This window comes from Schistocerca serialis, chromosome 6, assembly GCF_023864345.2.
Source record: "Schistocerca serialis cubense isolate TAMUIC-IGC-003099 chromosome 6, iqSchSeri2.2, whole genome shotgun sequence".
NCBI classification, from domain to species: domain Eukaryota; kingdom Metazoa; phylum Arthropoda; class Insecta; order Orthoptera; family Acrididae; genus Schistocerca; species Schistocerca serialis.
Genome location: NC_064643.1, coordinates 312,697,522 through 312,721,787, shown reverse-complemented (window position 1 = coordinate 312,721,787; position 24,266 = coordinate 312,697,522). Strand labels below are relative to the sequence as shown.

The window sequence follows — 24,266 nt, the reverse complement described above, 5'->3', positions numbered from 1 at the left end:
GCCTTTGACATATTTTTGCTATTTGCAGACGCTTGTGCATGCACGGTGTTTTGTTGTAAACAGTGCATTTCTTTGCCACTAAAGTTTTTTTTCCTCTCGTTTATATTTTATTGCTGCAATATCATTCTCCAGTAGCTCGATACACTAACATTCTTTGCTAGAGAATCAATTCTTACCAGTCAAAATTACAAAAATTTAACTGAAAGCTAAAACAATGAAAAATTCCTGAAATTCTGAAAAATTCCCTTTCTCCCGGATGAAAAAATTTCCAGGTTTCTCCCAGCTGTCCCGGGTCGTATACACCCTGGTATTCTAGTTACCATGTCAAAAGCTTTATCAAAATCTACAAATGCTATAATCATAGTTTGCCTTTCTTTAACCTATCTTCTAAGAGAAGTAGTAGGGTCAGTATTGCCTGACATGTTCCCACACGTCTCCAAAATCCAAAGTGATCTTCCCCAAAGTCAGCTTCTACCAGTTTTTCCATTCTCCTGTTAATAATTTGGGTAGGAATTTTGCAACCTAATTTACTAAACTGATAGTTTAATAATATTAACACCAATCAGCACCTGCTTTCTTTGGATTGGAATTATAACATTTTTTCTGAAGTCTGAGGATATTTCACCTGTCTTGTACATCTCGCCAGATGGGATATTTTGTCACTGCTGGGTCTCCCAAGGTCGAATGTCATCTACTCCATTGCCCTTGTTTAAGCTTAGGTCTTTCAGTGCTCTGGCAAATTCTTCTCACAGTATCATATCTCCCATCTCATTTTCATCTATTTCATGTTCCCTTTCCATTACATTGCCTTCAAGTTCATCTCCCTTGTACAGACCCTCTTTATACAACTTCCACTTTTCAGCTTTGTCTGCTTTGCTTAGCACCAGTTTTCCATCTGATCTACGTAATTACAGTGAGGAAAATATGAAAAACCATTCCGACCTGGGAAATGTAATTTCTCAAAACACTTCAGCCACAAAAACATGTTATACACAGGATCCAGAAGAGTTCATACTCTTACCAACATGTTAGTCTGCTTCTGCACAATACCGAGCTTTTCTCACAGCAACCAAATATGATGATGATTTTGATCTGTTAAATAATAATAATAATGATGACGACAGCGGTTATGATTACAAAACATTATGACTACTTCATGATTTTTCTATCTACCTTATAAATTTCTTGATATCAGGAATGACTGTCATTTCCCTTAGCACCACACAATTTGAGAGGTATACTGAGAAGTTCATGTGGGTCTTTGAATAGATTGTAAATAGCCCTCAAGTAGAGATTAGACAACAAAATACCGAAAATCAAATAATGGTTTGTTTCCTGTTCGATCAACCATTCAGTACTAGAATTTACACGGTGTTTCCTCTAGGTAGGGTAGCCCACTGGCACTTTGGCAACTGCACAAGCATGAAAACACCACTAAACAACACTGTCAGCACTGCTCACACTGTCAGTAAGGGTCGGCAGATGCTCGAAATAAGTCAGGGAACATAACCCTGCAAGAGGAAGAGGAAACAAAAACTTACTGTGCAAGTCTATCATTGGGAAAGCAGAAAATCCGAAACTGCACAGATGTGCACTGGAAAAAACATAACATATTAGCAGGTGTGGCTGGCTGATGCCAGAAAACACAAAAATGGCGTGAGACGCAGGCAACGTCCATGGTGGTTGAACTCTGTGTTAGAAATGCCCCGCCCAGCTTACTGTTGCTGGCAGGCAACACTTCCGTAAGTAGGTTTGCCCGTATCACGCATTTTGTGTGTTCCCCATGGCAGTTGTCTGTACTATTGCCCCATCATAACCACACCAGCTCATCTGCCTCCATTGCGGTGTCTGCAGATGGAGATACTGAAGTTACATCATCCAGCACTGCTCACACCATTACACAAGTCCTCGAAAGAACATGTTTCAAACTGATGTTATTGTAAATAATACGAATCAACACTGACAACACTTTACAAAGTTTCAAAAGAAGAGACTGCCTTGCAACGACTATTGTTTACTTGAAGCATGGCACTGTGATAAAGCCAGAAAGTACTACTTTTTACCAGGAAAAAACAGGGCCTGAATGTTTAGTGCATAACAATAAAGCACGTAAATTCAAATACATCTATCTTAAAGAAATAATTGCAAATCTGCCTTTGACCATGTATATGAGAACACCACATCTATTTGGCTTATTTTGACACACCCTGCTGTGAGTATCAAGTAATAGAAATTGAACATACAACCCAAGAACACAAGACTGATAGTGAAGACTCCACACAGGTGCGAAAGTGCCATTAGTTTGCAACAAACACTGTAAAGACTCTTATAAACAGTTACATCTTCGCTTGCAAGATGCTTCCTCATTGATGTGGAAGGTGAGAACGGTTGATGTTAGTGAACATTTGAATATCTCCACTGCAATAGCTGGTGAGGGGGTAACAAGGGGCCTGACGGCCCTAGTCTTGCTGGGATTAATAAATAAATATCATCTCGTCTCAAAAAGCTACTAGTAATTTGGAACAATCAATGCCTAACTTCAACATGTAAACTGCCATTTGAATTAACAAAAGTTCCTTCAAGAGCATTCAATTGCAAAACTCACATTAACTCTGCCAATCTCTTTCTCCCCTTGCTTTCCTTTCAGCAGTTGCTACCAGGAAGTGAAAAATAAACAAGAAATGCTACACAAAGGAAAGAAAATTCAGAAGCAAGATTTTAGTAAAAATTATGTGTAACAAGATATTTGTAATCATACAGGGTGTAAGACAACGGTATCGTCAACTTTCTGGAAACATTCCTCACAGAAAAGAAGTAAAATGTGTTATATGGACGCGGGTCTGGAATCACTTTATTTCTATGTTGGAGTTCATTTTCTCCTCCTCTTCATGATTGCATTAACCAGGGGAAACCCACAGAAAGAGAGTGTACCAGAAGTACACGAAACTTTTTCTTACATATAATGTTCAAAATACCCTCTTGGTTACATGGTACAATAAGTTTTGATTCTTAGGTTATGAATTGGCACATGGTAATAACTGTCGCACTCAATGTTTGTATCTAGAGACATTTCCAGACTGACAGCAACCCAACAAGTCAATGTTTGAAGTAACTAAGCATCGTATTAGGGAGCATGGATGACTGTGTTAGACCTAGAAAGGCGAGGCCAAGTCGACAACAATCCTAGTGTCAGCATAAAACAATTATGCCGACCACATGACTGACTGGAAAGCACTATACAAAAACCTGCTGTATCCATACCACACACATGGGCAGGCATATTAGCAGCCGACTTTCCTTTACAGGTACACTTTTGCAAATGATTCATTCAACAACGTGCCAGTGCAGGTGTGCTGTTCACAGATGAGGCTTCGTTTCAAAGTAAACTATTAATGTGTTGACAAGTTTTAGAAACTGAGCTCTAACATGGAAATAAAGCATTTCCAGACCCCATGTCCACAGAAGACATTTCCTTCCTCTACATATGAGGAATGTTTTCTTCGAAGTTTGGCCATATGTTTGTTACACCCTATATGCAATTAATTTATGTAAATTTCGTAAATAAATTTTCATAGATTCTATTCTGTATGATACAAGTACGTAAAATTTCACTTTCAAGCTAGTGTGAATTTGATCTCACAAAATTTTATATTATTTAATTAGGCAGATACTCTTCAATGAACAATCTCTCATTAGCATGGTAGTTCAGTTTTGTTTAAGATTTTTTTTCCTTTCTTTGTATGATGCTGTCTACTTGAGACAGATGTTTCTGTGGCAAAAACACAAGAAAATGGTTTGGAGACGATGACTGTGATGGTGGTGGCGATCTATTTATTTATATGTCAAGTTCCGTAGGACCAATTTGAGGAGCAAAACCCCAAGGTCATGGAGCGTGTCAGTACATGGAAATTACAACATAAAAGTAATAACAGATAAAAAAAGTTAATCCATAAGTTTAAGTAAACACAATCAACAATACAACAAGAATCAGCTTAATTTTTCCAAGGAACTCCTTGACAGAACAGAAAGAGTGACCCCAACTTCGATTTGAAGGTGTGTGAATTATTGCAAAGATTTTTGAATTCGTGTGGCAGCTTATTGAAAATGGATGCTGCCCGTTTCTGAGCCAAAAATATCCTTCCAGCATGGGAAGAGTTACCCCAAAATATAATACCATACGACATAAGCGAATGAAAATAAGCAAAGTAGACAAATTTTCGTGTTGAACGACCACTCACGTCATACCTTTCTAATAGTACAAATTGCAGCATTAAGACTTTGAACAAGATCCTTAACATGGGCTTTCCACGACAGTTTACTATCTGAACACCTAGAAATTTGAACTGTTCAGTTTCATTAATCATACGCCCATTCTGTGAAGTTTAAAATGTCAGGTTTTTGTTGAATTGTGTGTTAGAAACTGTAAAAACTTAGTCTTACTGTGATTTAGTGTTATTTTATTTTCTACAAGCCATGAACTTAGGTTAGGAACTGCATTATTTGAAATCGAGCCAATGTTGCACACAACATCCTTTACTACCAAGCTAGTGTCATCAGCAAACTGAAATATTTTACAGTTACCCGTAATATTAGAGGGCATATCATTTATATAAATAAGTAACAGGAGTTACCCCAACATTGATACCCCCCCCCCCCCCTTGACCATACCCCACTCAGACCCCACATTACAGCCATTCTCAACATTGTGAATAATGACCTTTAGCTGTCTGTTGGTAATGTCAGAGGTGAACCAATTGTAAGCTACTCCCCATATTCCACAACAGTCCAACTTCTGGTGCAATAATTTCTGACCAACACAATCAAATGCCTTAGTTAAATCAAAAACTATGCCTAGCATTCGGAAACTTTTGTTTAACCCATCCAGTACCTCACACAGAAAAAAGAATATAGCATTTTCAGTTGTTTAAACGACTTCTGAAGCCGAACTGTACATTTGGTAACAAATCATATGATATAAAATGATCAATTATCCTCGCACACACAGCCTTTTCAATAACTTTAGCAAACCACTGACGGCATAGAAATAGGTCTAAAATTGTCAACATGATCCCTTTCTCCCTTTTTATCAAGCAGCTTTACTACAGAGTACTTTGATGGTTCAGGAAATTGGCCATTCCTAAAGCAAAAATTACAAATATGGCTAAATACAGGGTTAACATGAGCAGCACAGTACTTTCATATTCTGCAGACACTCCATCATATCCATGAGAGTCCTTACTCTTTAGTGATTTAATTATTGACTCAATCTCTGCCTTGTCTGTATCACAGTGAAGTATTTCAGACATCAATCTCGAAAAGGCATTTGCCAAGAAAGTTATATGATTCCCTACAGAAACTAAATTTTCATTTAATTTACCAGCAATGCTCAGAAAACGATTGTTAAATACTGTACATATATCTGATTTGTCAGTAACAGAAATACACTCCTGGAAATTGAAATAAGAACACCGTGAATTCATTGTCCCAGGAAGGGGAAACTTTATTGACACATTCCTGGGGTCAGATACATCACATGATCACACTGACAGAACCACAGGCACATAACCACAGGCACATAGACACAGGCAACAGAGCATGCACAATGTCGGCACTAGTACAGTGTATATCCACCTTTCGCAGCAATGCAGGCTGCTATTCTCCCATGGAGACGATCGTAGAGATGCTGGATGTAGTCCTGTGGAACGGCTTGCCATGCCATTTCCACCTGGCGCCCCAGTTGGACCAGCGTTCGTGCTGGACGTGCAGACCGCGTGAGACGACGCTTCATCCAGTCCCCAAACATGCTCAATGGGGGACAGATCCGGAGATCTTGCTGGCCAGGGTAGTTGACGTACACCTTCTAGAGCACGTTGGGTGGCACGGGATACATGCGGACGTGCATTGTCCTGTTGGAACAGCAAGTTCCCTTGCCGGTCTAGGAATGGTAGAACGATGGGTTCGATGACGGTTTGGATGTACCGTGCACTATTCAGTGTCCCCTCGACGATCACCAGTGGTGTACGGCCAGTGTAGGAGATCGCTCCCCACACCATGATGCCGGGTGTTGGCCCTGTGTGCCTCGGTCGTATGCAGTCCTGATTGTGGCGCTCACCTGCACGGCGCCAAACACGCATATGACCATCATTAGCACCAAGGTAGAAGCGACTCTCATCGCTGAAGACGACACGTCTCCATTCGTCCCTCCATTCACGCCTGTCGCGACACCACTGGAGGCGGGCTGCACGATGTTGGGGCGTGAGCGGAAGACGGCCTAACGGTGTGCGGGACAGTGTGCGGGATCATGGAGACGGTTGCGAATGGTCCTCGCAGATACCCCAGGAGCAACAGTGTCCCTAATTTGCTGCGAAGTGGCGGTGCGGTCCCCTACGGCACTGCGTAGGATCCTACGGTCTTGGCGTGCATCCGTGCGTCGCTGCGGTCCGGTCCCAGGTCGACGGGCACGTGCACCTTCCGCCGACCACTGGCGACAACATCGATGTACTGTGGAGACCTCACGCCCCACGTGTTGAGCAATTCGGCGGTACGTCCACCCGGCCTCCCGCATGCCCACTATACGCCCTCGCTCAAAGTCCGTCAACTGCACATACGGTTCACGTCCACGCTGTCGTGGCATGCTACCAGTGTTAAAGACTGCGATGGAGCTCCGTATGCCACGGCAAACTGGCTGACACTGACGGCGGCGGTGCACAAATGCTGCGCAGCTAGCGCCATTCGACGGCCAACACCGCGGTTCCTGGTGTGTCCGCTGTGCCGTGCGTGTGATCATTGCTTGTACAGCCCTCTCGCAGTGTCCGGAGCAAGTATAGTGGGTCTGACACACCGGTGTCAATGTGTTCTTTTTTCCATTTCCAGGAGTGTATTTTTACTACGAACTGACTTTATATCATTGACCATGTCCTGCCAACGAGGCACTTCCTTCACATTTGACCATATGGTTTTAATTTTATCCTGTGAATTAGCTATTCTATTTGCATACCACATACTCTTTGCCTTCCTAATAACATTTGTAAGCACCTTACAATACTGTTTGTAATGGGCTACTGCAGCTTGATTGTGACTACTTCTAACATTTTTATACAATTTCCGCTTTGTTCTACACGATATCATTATCCCTCTAGTCAGCTACCTGGGCTGCCTATTACCAATAAAGTTCGTGTCGTGTAAGAAGGTGGCCCAATTTTCAGCCATTCTGCACATCCCCCTCCACTAGCCACTGGCGGCCAATAATATTCATTCCCTGAATGAGCGGGTAGCAGAGAGTTACAGCTAGAGAGTGAGAATCTCACTCCTACATGCTGCAATGTTGCCGTACTTCATGGCAATTGAATTATTCATTCAACTATCAATTTTTTTGTTTCTTTTTTTCTTGCAACAGTATAGCTGTGAATGTGTTTCTTGAAAATGTTTGAGAGCAATTAAAAGTCAGGTGACGGAAATAAAAGTGAAGAGCTTCACAAGCAGGCGAAGTGGATTATTTACCACATTTATAACTTTTTCAAACGTGAATTTAAAAGCAAGTCTCCTACTGTTGACATTGGAAAACAGAAGAACAGACTCCAGAACCATATGGTGTTGGCAACAGAACTATAATGAGAATTGTAAACGAAAGTGTCATAGCTGTAGGAACCGTAGAAACAGTTGGTTTCATGTCACCTGGAAAGCATCGAAATCCCAAGGAACCTGTAACACAAATGGATGGTTTTAACAACGATGTTTTAAAGTGCTCCACTGAATGATATATGCCTGACATAAAATCGTGTTACAGTTATTTAGGCTTCAATGTAAGTGCTTCATCAAGGTAAAGCATTTTAAAAAATTTTGGTTCCAGATATGTTAAGGAGTGAGTTTTTACTTCACAGAAGTGACATAGGTGCAGTACGAACTATATCCCATATAAAGTCACAATACAAGAGAAGGAGGTAGTCAACAGCGTATTACCTTGATGAAACATGAGTCAATTAGAATCATTCCAAGATCTGCTGGAAAATGAGTGATGGTACGGGCGATTTGAAAGTTCTCATAGGAATAGATTCTCGGATAATTATTCTGCATGCCGACTCTTCTTCTGGTTTTATGTCCGAGAACAAACTTGTATTTATGTGTAAGAAAAACAGCAGTGATTACCATTCGGCACTGAATGCTGTCAGTTTCATGAAGTGATTCACAATTCTTGTCATACCTTGCTCCGAAGTCAGTCATTGCGTTATAATTCAACTGTTATAGAGAGAACATCAAGTACAAACACCAGAAAATCGGATATTTTTCCCAGGCTTAAAAATAAAAATATTAAGCAGCGTGTAAACCTGACTCGTGCTGATCTCCTGCAGCTCACTAATTTATACAAGTCATGTTACAGAATGTACAAACTTGACTTCCTTGCACGTGAATGGGATCACACAGTTTTGCATTTACCCATGTGTCACTGTCATTGTAGCCCCATGGAATTAATTTGGGCGAAGTGTTTTAAGGCTATGGGGGAGAAAAACATAAAACATTCAAAATAACATACAGTGAATAGCTTGTGCCTAAGGCAATATTCAATGAGGTAACAGGTAACATCCCACTTGTAGTGCGGGCACAGTCTATGTGGCATGCTGGAAAGCTTCAGAAAGAAGAATTTGAGAGGAAAAGTGATGGATTTAAGCCAAGAACCTATCATCGTAAATTTAGAATCAGAATCTTCGGAAACAGCCTCAAACGGAAGTGACGATGGTATTACGATCTTTACTTTGGAACAAAGTAATAATATTTCTGAGTTTTAAATACTCATGGTTTAAAAATGTCTTTGTCAACATATCAGTTACATACATAATAATGAGAATTTCCTAGCATTTTTGATTAGGACATTGTATCCTTTTAATTATGCAGACTACGATGTTCAACATATTGCCCAAGGAGAAGTTAAGCTTCTGCCACCATGTTATAAGCCTTTGTCATTTTCAAGGCACGAACTGGGTAAGGCCCTAAAACGACAGTAACTGTTACTTGTCAAGATATCGATAGTTTTCAATGTTATCAGTCAGATTCCCTGGAGTTATTAGCAGATGATGGTTTATTGTTTGCTTGTTCAATGGATTATAAACCCAGTACCTCGCTGTAACATTAAACATGTTAGTTTGCACTCATAATGCAAGTTACAGCGGAAAATATGACAACTTCCTGACCATTTTTACAATGGTCCTTTACATTAATCTTTTCTACCACTAATTCTTTTTTACATGCAGTGATTACACTTAACTATACACACACACACACACACACACACACACACACACACACACACATTCATTTTTAAAAATTCTATTGTGCAGAAGCAGTTGTCAAGCAAATATAATGATTTTGGTTTGTGCTTGAAGTTAATTTAGTTGTGTATTAAATTTTTACTTATAATGCAATTCAAATCGCAATAAACGGTAATTATTGCAAGCAGTTTCAATTACCTTCTCATTAGACAATTATTGTTTTGAGAAAAGTTTTACTACACGTCTTCACAAAGCTCTGTCAGCTGTTCTCACCTCCCAATGTCACGCAGAGTAAATCTGTGAAGCAGTGTACGCAACGTAAATAAATATTTCTCCCATGACGACTGATCAAAATCTGTTTTAATACTTATTACTCCCCTCATAGATCTGAACATATAATACACTGTACCATAGGCAAACGAGCTTGACTATTGTCTGCAGCAACGCAGTTCGGCAATGTGGACTTCGTTTGCCAGCACTTTGCTGCCACACATGCGCAGTACACTCCCCCCCCCCGCTTCCTTTCCACTCTGCCTCTGTGTGTGGAAGTGCCGTACTAGGTGACGCAGGCTATAGTACCCTGTTCAGAACATTCTAATGGGAAGCAACTCTCAAAGAGTGTGAGAAATGTTTTAAGAGAAGCGTTATATTTATCATCTACGTTATCAGCACTATAAACATCCTGCCTCTTGTTCCAAGACAAGGTTTAAAAACTCTATTGCTGCTGGATTAACTTTCCTACATAGTTTGTAATTATATGTGAGATTTGTCTGAGTACAAAAGCCTTTTAATGTTAAAATTTGTGCATCATTGTCTGGAAAGGCATTCACCCTTTTACTAACAAAAGGCCAATCTAGTAACAAAGAATGAATAAAAATACTGTCTATGGCTGTGCTACTGTTCCCCTGCACCCTAGATGGGAAAAACACCGTCTGCATCAGATCATATGAATTTAGGAAATCCACCAACATCTTTCTTCTCGCACCATCATATACAAAATTAATATTGAAGTCGCAACATATAACTAATTTTTGTACTTCCTGTAAAGTGAACCAAGAACCCTCTCTGGGTACCTATAAACAACAACAATTAGAAGTTTGGTTTCACTAAATTCGACTGCCCCTGCACAACATTCAAATATCTGTTCAGTGCAGCGCCGTGATACATCTATGGACTCAAATGGAATACTGTTTCTTTTACGCACATGGCCACTAACCGACCAAGCAAGGAGCTCCTTGAAAAACAGCCAGCTGAAGGAAGCCTCTGAACTGCGAAATTACAAACCATGACGATGAGAAAAAGAATACTGTATGTGGTGGAAGGGGGGGGGGGCGATGATTTAGGGCTCTATTGCAATGTGACAGAAGTGCTACTGTGCAAAATGATATAAAACAAACAACACATTTGAAATTATTTATGAGCTTCTAAAGTTCAAGTCACAATGCAGATTTTACAAGAGCTCTTAAAAAATCTTTTACTCAAATATCTAAAAACCAGTCAATAAAACTCACCCGTTCAGCTGATGCCTGTACAAATGAAGCACACCGCTTCTCGTAACAGTACCCAAAGTAATCTGTTGTGTTTCTGAGCTGCTGAAAACTGTCACACTGACAGCAATGTCCTCCATTACAAAAGAAGCCACTGGCATTTTGTTTCTATTGGAGGGATTCAATGACCTGCAAGAATCAAACTTTTATTAACACCTGTTTTTGCATCATTCCCATCCTTCAACCAGAGTTCTATACAAACACAATTAAAAAATTTATACCAGTAAACCTGAAAGAAAGAGAAAAGCTTTTTAGTCTGCAATCCTCCTACATGAGAAAGATTTGAGAAGCGGTACATACCCCAAATACAACTACAACCCCTTTTCTCCTTGTACTATTCCAGGACTAAAGATCAAACAATGGAAAATCCAGCATGGAATGTAACAATATTAGAGAAGGAAAATTGCTAATCACCATATAGCGGAGATGCTGAGTCACAGATAGGCACTGGCACTACAAGAAGATTCACACATTAAGGCCTTTGACACAACACAACACACACACACACACACACACACACACACACACAAACTGCAACTGAAACAACACTGCAAGCAGCAGCACCAGTGCATGATGGGAGTGGCAACTGAGTGGGGGTAAGCAGGAGGCTGACGTGGGGAGGGATAGTATGGTGGGGGTGGCAGACAGTGAAGTGCTGCAGTTTAGACATATGGCAGGAGAGAGGTGGGGAGGTGGGTTGGTTGGTTGGTTGGTTGGTTGGTTTAAAAGCGGGACAAAGGACCAAACTACGAGGTCATCGGTCCCTTGACCTAATAAAACAATGCCACAAGGGTGAGAACAAAACGGACGAAACATATAACACAAAACGGAAAGAAATGAAAAGCCACAAGAACAAAGGGAAGGCAACAAATACTAAAAGGAACAAAAGAGGACAAGAAAACAACAGAGAGATGCTAGAAACAGAAGGGAGAAAAACAAGAAAGCAAATTACAGTGGCTGGCCAACCCCAAGAATAAAAAGGGAAAGCCAGCCACTCTGCAACACATTAAAATCTCCACCCTAAAAGCACTAGGGTGGAGGACACAGAGGGACAAAGGACATGCACTAAAACCTACATAGAAGTATGAAACCCACTCTCACGGATAAAACATAAAACTAAAGCTGCTCTGGAGGCACTGTCGCCCAACACCGAGGGAAGGGTGCTGGGAAAGTTAAAAGTCTGCCGCAGTGCGGCTAAAAGTGGGCAGTAGACAGGAGGTGGACAACTGTCATTTGGGAGCCACAGCAACACTGAGGTGTGTACGCACAACGGAGCAGGTAACCATGCGTTAGCCACATATGGTCAATGCGGATCCAGCAGAGGTCAACTGATTTCCTGCGAGAGGCCTGCATGGAAGACTTCCACACATTCATACTCTCCTTAATGACATGCAGTTTGTTGTGTATGCTGTTATGCCATTACGTCTCCCAAAGCCGGAAAACCCTGCGGTGTAAGACAGAACGCACGTCAGCTTCGGAGATGCCTATCTCCAGAAGTGGTTTTCGTGTCCCTTGTTTGGCCAGCCTGTCGGCAAGTTCATCATCGGGGATTCCGACATGTCCTGGGGGTCCACACAAACACCACAGAACGGCCGGACTGTTCCAGGGCATAGATGGACTCCTGAATGGACACTACCAGAGGGTGGCGAAGGTAGCACTGGTCGATAGCTTGTAGGCTGCTCAATGAGTCAATACACAGGAGAAATGACTTGCCAGGGCATGAGCAGATGTAACCAAGAGCACGAGATACGCCCGCCAGCTCTGCAGTGAAAACACAGCAGCCAACTGGCAAGGAGTGCTGCTCCATGCGTCCTCCATGAACACATGTGTAGCCTACATGACTGTCAGCCAACGATGCATCGGTGTAAACCACTTCAGAGCTCCGCAACATGTCAAGGATCGAGAGGAAGTGACAGCGGATAGCAGCAGGGTTAATGGAGTCCTTAGGGCCATGCAAAAGGTCCAGACGAAGCTGCAGCTGAGGCTTACAACATGGAGGTGTATGTGAACGAACCGCAAGTAGAGGTGGTAAAGGCAAGGACTCCAATTCGGAGAGAAGGGACCACACGCGAACCGCAATCGTTAGCCCTGATCTGGGCCGCCGATGCAGCAGATGGACTGCCGCGGGTGGGAAAAGGAGACAGTAATTCGGATGCTCAGGGGAACTATGAATGTGTGCTGCATAACTGGCGAGCAGTTGCGCATGTCTGATCTGCAGTGGAGGGACACCACACTGGTCACCGGACTCGTCCTAAAAGCTCCTGTCACTAATTGAACCCCACAGTGGTGCACAGGGTCGAGTAAATGCAATGTTGAAGGCGCTGCCAACCACAAACCACACTTCCATAGTCAATTTGGGATTGGGCAAGGGCTCTGTAGAGCTGCAGCATCGTACAGAGATCTGCAACCCAATTAGTGTTGCTCAAGCAACGGAGGGCACTGAGGTGCTGCCAGCACTTCTGATTAAGCTGACGAAGATGAGGGAGCCAAGTCAATAGATCATCGAAAATCAGTCCTAGGAATTGGTATGTCTCCACTACAGAGAATGGATCATCATTAAGATAAAGTGTGGGTTCCGGATGAACGTTACAACACCGACAGACATGCATGACACACGACTTTGCGGCTGAAAACTGGAAGCTGTGCATGACTGCGCCTTGTGGATGGCTCCCTGGAGGCATCGCTCAGGAACAACAGTACTGGAGCAGCAGTATGAAATGCAGAAGTCGTCTGCATATGGACAAGGTGAGACGGAGGGCCTGACAGCTGCTACTAGACCGCTAATGGTCACTAAAAATAGAGAGACACTAAATGCAGAGCCTTGCGGGACTCCTTTCTCCAGGATATGGTTGGAACTATGGGAGTCACCAACTTGGACACTGGAAGTACGGAACGACAAAGTTTTGGATAAAAATCGGGAGTGGTCCCCGGAGACCCCACTCATACAATGTGGCAAGGATATGACTTTGCCAAGTCGTGTTGTATGCTTTAGGTAAGTCAAGAAAGAGCAATAAGGTGTTGCCGTCTGGAAAAGGCTGTTCGGATGGCAGACTCGATGGACACACGATTATCAGTGGTAGAGCAACCCTGGCGGAAGCCACCCTGATATGGAGCCAGCAAGCCACGTGACTCCAGGACCCGACCCAACCCAACTGCCGACATACCATACGTTCCAGCAGCTTACAAAGAATGTTGGTGAGGCTGATGGGCCGATAGCTATCCACATCAAGTGGGTTTTTACCGGGTTTGAGCACCGGAATGATGCTCTCCTGCCACTGTGATAGAAAGACGCCATCGCACCAGATCTGGCTGAAAATGAGAAGATGTCACTTGTGGTCAGATGAGAGATGTCTAATCATTTGGCTGTGGATGCGATCAGGCCCAGGAACTGTGTCGGGGCAATGTGCAAGAGCACTGAGGAGCTCCCACTCTGTAAATGGGGCATTATAGTATTCACTGCAACATGCAGTGAATGAGAGGACGCAGAAACAATTATGCTAGTCACCTGCTCAACCGTCACATCGATTTTACTGTGTGGAGGAGATTCAGCGGTGACATCAGAGGTGAAAGTTCCCCAGTCTGCCTTGTTCAAAGCCCATCTGGGCAGGCATCCATGTGGCAGATGCTGGGGCAGTGATAGGAAGATGGAGAAGTGGCATTACCACACACACTACCACACAGGTCACCATGTGCTCTCCAGTGGATAGATGGGAGAAGTCCGGGGCTGCAAATTGATATAGCAATGGCCGAGTAACTACAATGAGCCACACTGAACTGTGTGGCAGCCCCAGTATCAAAGAGGAAGAGGTCGAACTGCGACAGTAAAGTTTTGACATCTCTGTTTCGGCCAGTAAGCATGGTACCACACCACAAGGGGTTATGGGCATTAAAATCTCCCAGAAGTAGGAAAGGTTTAGGGAGTTGATCAATCAGTGCACCTAATACATTCAGGGGTACTGCACCATCTGGAGGAAGATATACACTGCAGAGTTCTTTCCTGTGTCGTCCTTATTCTGACAGCCACAGTTTCAAGAGGGGTTTGAAGGGGGCAAACATTCACTACAGACTGAGTTTAGGACATAAACGCAAACTCCACCTGACACTCGATTATAGTCGCTACGGTTCCTGTAATATCCCTTATAGCCACAGAGGGTAGGGGTCTGCATTGCTGGGAGCCAGGTTTCCTGGAGGGCAATGCAGATACCACATGTAAAGCTTAACAGTTGCCGTAACAGTTGCCGTAGCTCAGCCAGGCCGTGGAAAAAACCACCGCAATTACATTGGAGGATCACGTCAGACTGGGAGGGCATGGAACATTCAATGACGCATTTTACACCTCCGAGTCACCTGCTGCCACCAATTTATTGCCTGAGCAGTCTATATCCATCGAGTCTGAGGGTCTGGCGAGATCTAGGTCCTCAGCGGATGCCAAAATCTCCACCCCATCCTCAGCCGCAGAGCTTGTAGGTGGCAGTGGTGTGGGTGCCACCACAATTTCCTTCGTTTTATGGGTTTTCTTTTTGGATTTCTCTCGCTGCTCCTTGGGTTTCCCTGGCAGGGAGGTCTTCACTGGCTCAGTCTCCGGGACTGAGGATTAGCGTGAAGCCCTACGACCAGCTGCTTTTGGGCTCTTCAGCCACTGGTGGGTATCATTTTTCCCACTAGAAGAAACCTGAGAAGGGAGTGACCCAAGGGACCCATTCCTGGTGAGAGAAGCTAAAGAAGACTTATGCTTCTCCGACTTAGAAGTAGGGACGGATGTCCCCGATTGTTTGGGGGGGGGGGGGGGGATGTTGCTCCTGAAGTAGTTGGTGCAGGAGCAACAGGGAGGGAAATGCCCTCCACCATCAAGGGGGCAGGTGTAGTCTTCCGGCTCTGAGAGATGACCTGGTTTGGCGGAGCTGATGGTGCTAGAACTGTTGTGGCGGCAGTTTAAGACGATGTCATACGCACAGGATGCAGGCGTTCAAATTTTCTCTTAGCCTCAGTGTAGGTCAGTCTGCCCAGGGTCTTTTACTCCACGATTTTCTTTTCTTTCTAGAGAATCCTGGAGTCAGGCGAGCATGGTGATCTCCACAGTTGACACAGATGGGAGGCGGGGCACATGGAGTATTGGGATGTGATGGGCATCCGTAATCTCGGCATGTGACGCTGAAAGTACAGCGGGAAGGCGTACGGCCGAACTTCCAGCACTTAAAGCACTGCATCGGGGGAGGGATATAGGGCTTTATATCACACCGGTAGACCTTCTTGGTCAATGTACCCCCCTCAAAGGCCAAGATGAAGGCACCGGTGGCAACCTGATTATCCTTCAGACCCAGGTGGACACTGGAAACCTACTTAATCTCTTATGGGGCGTGATGGTTACAGAAACATCCCCCAGCTTGTCACAAGCGAGTAACTCCCGTGACTGGGCAGAAGATGCTGTTTTGATCAAGCCTGACCAAGATCTCATTTTCAGTAAGCCTTCCACCTCCCAGAACTTGTCCCCTAATTGCTCAACAAAAGACTGAGGTTTCATCACCATGAAAGATACCCAATCAGCTCGAACATACAAGGTACGGGGGCGAATAAGATCCGCTGTCATCCTTAGCCTGACGTTCCTCCCATGGTGTGGCCAGGGAGGGGAACGATTTGGGGTCATACTTCTTTGCGTTGAATTGAGTTTGTGACCGCTTAGAGGCTGCTGGTGTTTCACCATCAGCAAGAGATGATAGACTGCACTTCATCGCGTGTCATCCGCCCTGATGCCACCCACTCCGACCAGGGCCCTCCCCACCAGCGCTACCCAGCCGCAGCAAAGGCCACCTGGCAGGATGGCCATTGCCGGTAGTCCTGATGCCCCAGGGGGATGGGCATCTACCCCTTGGCTTACATGGGGAGTTAAATGCGCAGGCATCAGCAGGGAGGTGTCCTTGCACAAGAGACACAGAATGGGCAGGACTGCAACAACGATGAGAAAGTGGGCTAAAGATCTCCATGCACAATGGACACAATGGACCTTGTAAGGTGCCCTTCCACAATTGGCTCGCTCTTCAGGAAAATTTTGAAGAATGGAGGTCAAACCATACAGGGGACCATCACATAAGGGCTGAAACATGTGAAACTCCTTTTAGTCATCCCTTATGACAGGCAGGAATACCTCGGGCCTATTCTAACCCCCAGACCCGCGGCGGGAGAAGTGGGGAGGGGAGTGGGGGAAGTAGTGGAAAATACAGAAATAAAAAAGACTGGTTGTCGTGGTGAAATGACGGCTGTGTCATACTGGAATGGGAACACGGAGGAGGCCGAATGGGTGAGGACAGTGACAAACGAAGGTTGAGGCCAGGAGGGTTACAGGAATGTAGGTTGTATTGCAGGGAAAGTACCCATCTGAGCAATTCAGAATAGATGGTGTTGGTGGTAATGATCCATACGGCACAGGCTGTGAAGCAGTCATTGAAATGAGGGATATCATGTTTGGCAATGTGTTCAGCATCAGGGTGGCCCACTTGTATCTTGGCCACAGTTTGTTGTGGGCCATTCATGTGGACAGGCAGCTTGTTGGTTGTCATGCCCACATAAAATGCAGCACAGTGGTTGCAGATTAGCTTGTAGATCACATGACTGGTTTCACAGGCAGCCTTGCCTTTGATGGGATAGGTGATGTTCGTGATACACATGCTGAACTGGGCTGATCCAAAAGGCTATAGCCGATATCCGAATCCCCTCATGGTGGATAGCATCTAACACCTTGAGACAGGAGGGACAGGCTGATCCGTAGACCACACAGCCATAATCTAAACACGATCGAACGAATGCCCTTTAAAACTGCAGGAGGTGGCACCTGTCAGCTCCCCATGTTTTTCAGCTAAGGCATTTCAAAATATTCAGTGACTGGAAGCCCTTTGTCTGTAGGTCTTTCAGGAGTGGCAGCCAAGTTAATTTCAAGTCAAATAATAAACCCAAAGATCATACAGTTTCTTGAAAATGGAAAATATTGTCCCCCATTTTGAGCACAGGTTGGTTAAAACTTCAATGAGCATTGTTAAAATTGACACGTGTAGTCTTCTCAGGTGAGGACCAGAAACTAGTTGTCCTGGCCCAGGTTTCCATTATCCTAATCGTCAGTTGTAGCCACCTCGTCGTTATAAGATCATAGGAAGAGTAGAAGATTGCAAAGTCACCCACAAACAAAGCATTTGACAGGACTCCTGACTGTGGAGGAAACACCACTAATAGTGATGGCAAACAATGTGAAACTGAGGACACTGCCTTGATCGAACCCACTCCCTTGAACATAGCAGTCGGACGAGGCATCGCCTACGCAATATCAAAAATGCCGGCCGTTGAGAAAAAACTGGATAAGAAGTGGCAGGCATCCACATAGCCACCATTCATGAAGTTGGCCAAGGATGTTGTACCTCCAAGTAGTGTCATAGGCTTCTTCGAGGACAAAAAACACACAAACCAAATGGTTCCAGTATAAGGACACATGTATTGCCATCTAAAATAAAATTAAGTCGTCACGGGTAGGACAGTAGTGCCTGAAACTGCACTGGGAGTGGCCCAGGTGATCTTGGGATTCGAGCAGTCAGACGAGGCAGTGGTTCACCATGTGTTCAAGAGTCTTACCCATACAACAGGTACGGGACACACTCCAGTAACTATTAGCTAACCAGATGTGAAACAGGAGAGGATATGTCCTTTTGGTTCAGGGTACAGATGACAAAGCATAGCATAATGGATCTCGTCGGGTCCTGGAGCAGAGTCTGCTTGCAGACAAAGCTGATTGCCACATGGAGAATGGAATGTGGTAGACTTCCTCATTATGTGAGAAGAAATTGAGTTTTCTCATCTCTGCAGTCCAAACACCTGAAAAGCAGGAGCTTGTCTGGATGACGAAATAACAGTAAAGAAGTGTTCAGCTAAAACCTGACCATTTTCTTCTGGCATGTACACCAACACCCCATCACTTAATAAGGCTGTAAGGGGACATGTACTGCCCTTGCCTGAAATCCGTCTTATTGATTCCCAAACTTGCACAGTGGAAGTGGACCAATTAATGGAAGTTGTGAATTCCCTCCAGGAAGCCCTCTTCCATTCTTTTATCACTCATCTCGCACATGCTCTTGCAGATCTGAAAGCATGAAGGTTTTCTGTAGTTGGACAGTGAAAGTTCACAGAGCTCTTCGTCTGGCCCGACTGCCAGTGGATAGTCATCATTCCACCAAGGTACAGGCAATCGTCTGAGATGGTTATTAGATTGGGCGATGGACTCTGCGGCAGCCCATTGGATATGGGCCACCGTCTCCTGTGCACAATCCTTTTGTTCAAAAATAGCCTGTCAACTCAGCTGCAACCATTTTGCCTTTTGTATCATCCATCCACATTATCTGTCAGCCACCGTCCTAGTCGGCGGACAGATTCACATGGGAAATGGTCACTAGAATGTAAATCTGGAGCCGCTTGCCACTGAACTGAGTCTGCAATAACTGGGGAGCAAAAACAAAAGTCAATGGCTGAAAAAGACCCTGTAGATGCTCGAAAATTACATAAAGGCATCTAACAAGTCTAATCGGTACTTACAGCACACTATACATTGGCTAGCAATATGACTACACAGGCAAAAAGCATTATTAAATCATACAATGTACCCCAAAGCCACAGCCCCCCCCCCCCCCCCCCCACACACACACACACACACACACACACACACACACACACCTTAGCAAGTACAAATTATTATTTGGTCCTTTAACGGATAATTTCAACATGTCAATAAGTTGAGGTTAAAGAAATAGGAAACTACTGTATTGTACATTGACTCTCTCAATATTTTTTTTAAAACATGGACTATAATCTCTCTTCCTTCTCCCTACATGGACAATTGGAATTTCAGTCTGTCCAAGGAATTTTTTCAGGGTTGTAGCTGTACACACGTAACTGAGAACGTTGTCAATGGGCAGGGCACGAATCTTCACTATACTACTTACTGTTATTGTACTCATCAGTCCAAATATTGGTTTGCTACAGCTCTTGCCACACAAGTCTTTTTCACATCTGTGTAACTACTGGATCCTATGTCCAACTGAACTTGGTTACTGTGTTCAAGTTTTGTATCCATCCATAAATTTTACCACCTCTCCCGTCCCCTCCCCCCCCCCTTCCCCCTCGAAGATCGCCAAATTAATCATCATAACCCTATTTTATGACCAATACATACTAATTTAGAAAAAAAAACAATATTTCCCTTTATCAACCGTACATCCAGCTTGCAATGCCCTCATCGCAAACATCTTCATACTCGGAACCCACAAAATTTGCACTGTTATGAAACAAATTGCAGTGGAGAGTGGGGAGGGGGTGGTAGCATTGCCAGTGTGCAGCCAGCCATGGTTCACATGGTGCCGCATGTAAACAACAAAACAGCAACACAGCAAGCATGGTGCATTTGAGAAAGAACTAAGATTGAATTGTAGCTGGTCGTGATATGTCAATCAGAAAGTAATTTTTATTAGAGCACAGGTTTGCACAGTATTGCATGGTATTCATCAGTAGGGCTGATTTAAAATATCAATAAATCTGACTCACTTTCAATTTCAGAAGTGTCACAGATTGTATTACATACAGTTCACTAGATTTATCTCGCAAAAAAGTGTGTGGTCACATTAGCTAGCACAATCACCCAACCCACTCCTCCTGCAAACTGCATATTGGGATCAGGTGTGGTATCAATTTTGTCAGATGCATCACTGCAGCTAAATTAGTAGTTTATTTCACAATGAATCACAATCAAGAGAGACACTGTTGATTCAATGGTACTGGGTGCACACAAGAACTGGCATATTTTATGCTTACAGTAGCAACACTAATTTTAGGTCCTTTTTGATCAATTTAGGTATGTGAAAGATTCAGTTGAGTTGGGCTGCCACAAGTATATCTGAAAATATACACAAGTGAGGCTGCGATAATGAAAATTGTTTCAGAATCATGAAGCATCTATTACGAAAATACAGAATCTGCTAACTGTAGCACTGTGTTTCAAATTAATATTTTGGATGAGATTAAAAACCATGGTTGGTAAAAACACATCATCACTTGTGCATAGAAGAAGCAGTGAACAATTGCATCAATTACTTTTCTTTTCGGTACTGGAGCACTAGTGCCTAACACAAATTAATCCAAGTTCTTCAGCACTGGAGTGTCACAATTGAAACCTTCAAAAACTCAAGATTGACTGCATGGCCATTATGAAATTTCACACCTTTCGCAACTAACCGCACCCTTAACATAGGCTGAAAACATGAGTTCACACTTTTAGCAGTGGCATACTTTACAGTCAAAAGAATCTGTCCATTTCATCCAGCTATATACACCCATGTTGTACAGAGACTGCCTCTCTGAAACAGGCCTAGGAAAGCAACACACTTCGTGGCTCATATTACAGTTAAAACTTCTGTGATACCTCACGTTTTCAATCTCTCAATTCCTCTGGGCCTCCATGCCGATATCTGAGAAGAAATAGCCTGCTCAGAGCTTCAAAATGTTTTGCTGTTTATAGTGGACAACCATTGTGCAACACCATGCCTACCTGTCCATAAATCAAGAGGCAGGTTGTTTAAATCAACTGTGAACCCACAGGCATAAGTAGACTCATATTCTCTACCTAAGCCTTACGAACTGTTTGCACGGCTTTCTAGAGAACAATAATCTTCCAATGTTGATTTGTTTAATGCCTATTTTCAGTTCCTATCATACCAAGAATATAGAAAAATACTGGTTACCAACATACACTCTGCATTATATCAATGTAACACATTTGGGGGTCGTTAACTGTGTCTGAATATTCGAAAGGTATGTAGAACAACTAACAAATTCCCTATACAGTACCACAACAGGTAAAATGCACTGAACATCTGCATAATTTGCAACCTCTGGCCAAGACACTTTTACAGGATGGCATTAAGTCTATATTATCCATGTACAGGAAACACCTGAAATAAGCAATGTCTCAAAACTACACAAAGGCAATTGAGTAATTAATTGTTCACTTTAACCTCTAACATTAACCCTCTCCTATCAAAGACAATATTGAAAAAAAATTCTTATGTATTTTTTGGTGCTGTAACACCATCTTATAGGGAATTCATTATAAAACAATAGATTGCTACTCATCGTAAAAATGATATGTTGAGTTGCAGACAGGCATAACAGGAAGACTGCTACATATTCGAGTTATCAGCCAAAGCCTTTTTCAGAAAGGCAAACGAAACAAACACACACACACACACACACACACACACACACACACACACACACAACCTGTACTTTCACTTTGCATAATTAGAATCCATTATAATTTACAAAAAATGTTTCTCTAGACCAATAGGGAGGTGTGTTCATATGAGGACAGTGGGAAAGAAAATGACTATCTTACATGATAATTTTTATTAGCAACATCAAAGAACACATTACATGAATGTACACACTACTTTGAATATTATTCTGTGGAATTCTGAGGCCTGCAGAATCCATCCATCAATGCCTCTCAAAGTTTTTGCTCATGGCCAAAACACACACAACTGTGTGAATATCTCGTGAATATCTCCTTGTTGATTTAACAGGATCTTTTTTAACAACACAACTCATTGTAACAGATCCAATTCCCATATGTGGCCAGACTGTAACACACCACCACAGCTTTATCGAAGATGATAATCATGGAGGGTACACCAGTTACCATTGTGACTGACATTACACCAAAATTTATGTCAGTTTCCAATTTCAAAAGCTTAAGTACTAGTGTGAGGCTAATTCTAAAAATGGTTTCAATGGTTTTCTAGCAACTTACAGAGGAACACAAGTCAGTGGCCACAAATCTAGCCAAGAAGATTCATGGCCACCTTCAATGAATGTTCCTTGATCTGCCCAATAGATAAGAACAAAACTACACAACTCCAGGTCAGCACTCTAATACGGGCATGCCTACATTCAGCCACACTAGGACGCATTCCAGGAGCCACCACATGCCTTGAAGACTGTCAGTTGGTGACAAGTGCAACATCCTGGTGTTAACCAAGGATGGCAACACTGGAATCAGCTACACTTGCCAGGGCAAGTGCTATCAGCTCTAGCCAACCTGTTCCAACTGGTAGCACAACTGAACTCCAAAAAACACAACAACTGCTCTATAATAACTTCGAACTGACCTTTGTGACATCACACTCAAATGCAATACAGTACCAAACAGTATCCTAACCTGAAACTTCCTGGCAGATTAAAACTGTGTGCCCGACCGAGACTCGAACTCGGGACCTTTGCCTTTCGCGGGCAAGTGCTCTACCATCTGAGCTACCGAAGCACGACTCAGACCCGATACTCGCAGCTTTACTTCTGCCAGTATCTCGTCTCCTACCTTCCAAACTTTACGGAAGCTCTCCTGCGAACCTTGCAGAACTAGCACTCCTGAAAGAAAGGATACTGCAGAGACATGGCTTAGCCACAGCCTGGGGGAGTTCATATCAGCGCACACTCCGCTGCAGAGTGAAAATCTCATTCCAGTATCCTAACCTATCGAATTAGTTCGGCCAGCATCTTCGTTACTTGCTCAAAGTGTAAGATATCAATCAACCACTATTGAGACACTAACACACTACATAGTGGCACCACACATCGAGACTGGCCACACTGGCCATGTCTTTTGTCCCTATTGCATAGTTGGGGGGAGGGAGACTCAGTAGCTCCTCTGATGAACACTGATACTGCATATACCTCATTAACCTGTGTTAACTGCTACGATAGACAGTGGGGATGCTGCCGAGCCACAGCCCGCAATATGCCACTTCAGTGCGTACATAGGTCAGCATCTTACAGCAAAATGTGTGTGTCCTTCATAACAGACTCAATCGATTTTGTTCACTGGAGTTTGCTCATACCTGCAGCTGCTAGACTGGTTCTTTGACTAACTATGATAGGCAAGTCATGGGAAGAAAACCTATATTAGCCTATGATGAACTTTTCTGTTTATGTAAAATGATCAGCTGCAATATGAAACACTTTTTGCCTGCATTATGACCAAAATAACTAAACTAGAGGCTACACAGTTTCTGTGATGAAGACAGAAAAAATAATGTACTTACCATGCACTGACATAACGATCACCTTTGGCTGAGCTCAGGAAATAGTTTTCCGAATGTTCAGTCACTGGAGCAACATATATTAAATTTAAAACATCTGTTGAATGGCCTGCAAATGTTTTTATAACTTGTTTGTCATCCAAATTCCACCAACTAATAGTTCGACTTGCTGCCAGGAGTGACTTTCCATCTGGTAAAACTAAGATACTAGTCAACTGTTCAGTTCCTGCTTTCCACTTGCTGCAAAAGATTAAAAAGTAAAGTTCATCTGAGATGGTTTTATAATCAGCCAAACAAAAAATCACAGTAACATTTTGCATAGTAAGCAGGGAATATTG

General features: G+C 43.3%; 1 protein-coding gene across 4 annotated transcripts in view; it reads right to left on the bottom strand.

The window, feature by feature from the left end:
* The window catches only part of LOC126484114 (WD repeat-containing protein 43), a 136,956-nt gene that overhangs the window by 86,320 nt on the left and 26,370 nt on the right, over positions 1 to 24,266 (bottom strand). The window contains exons 3-4 of one of the 4 annotated variants that reach the window (XM_050107495.1): positions 23,932 to 24,168; positions 10,775 to 10,939 (exon numbers count right to left, since the gene is read on the bottom strand). The exons of 2 other annotated variants lie outside the window; for them this stretch is intronic. In XM_050107495.1, the coding sequence (XP_049963452.1) occupies positions 10,775 to 10,939; positions 23,932 to 24,168 (402 nt within the window). The remainder of the gene's footprint in view (positions 1 to 10,774; positions 10,940 to 23,931; positions 24,169 to 24,266) is intronic. One more of the 4 variants, XM_050107496.1, reaches the window with a different exon arrangement.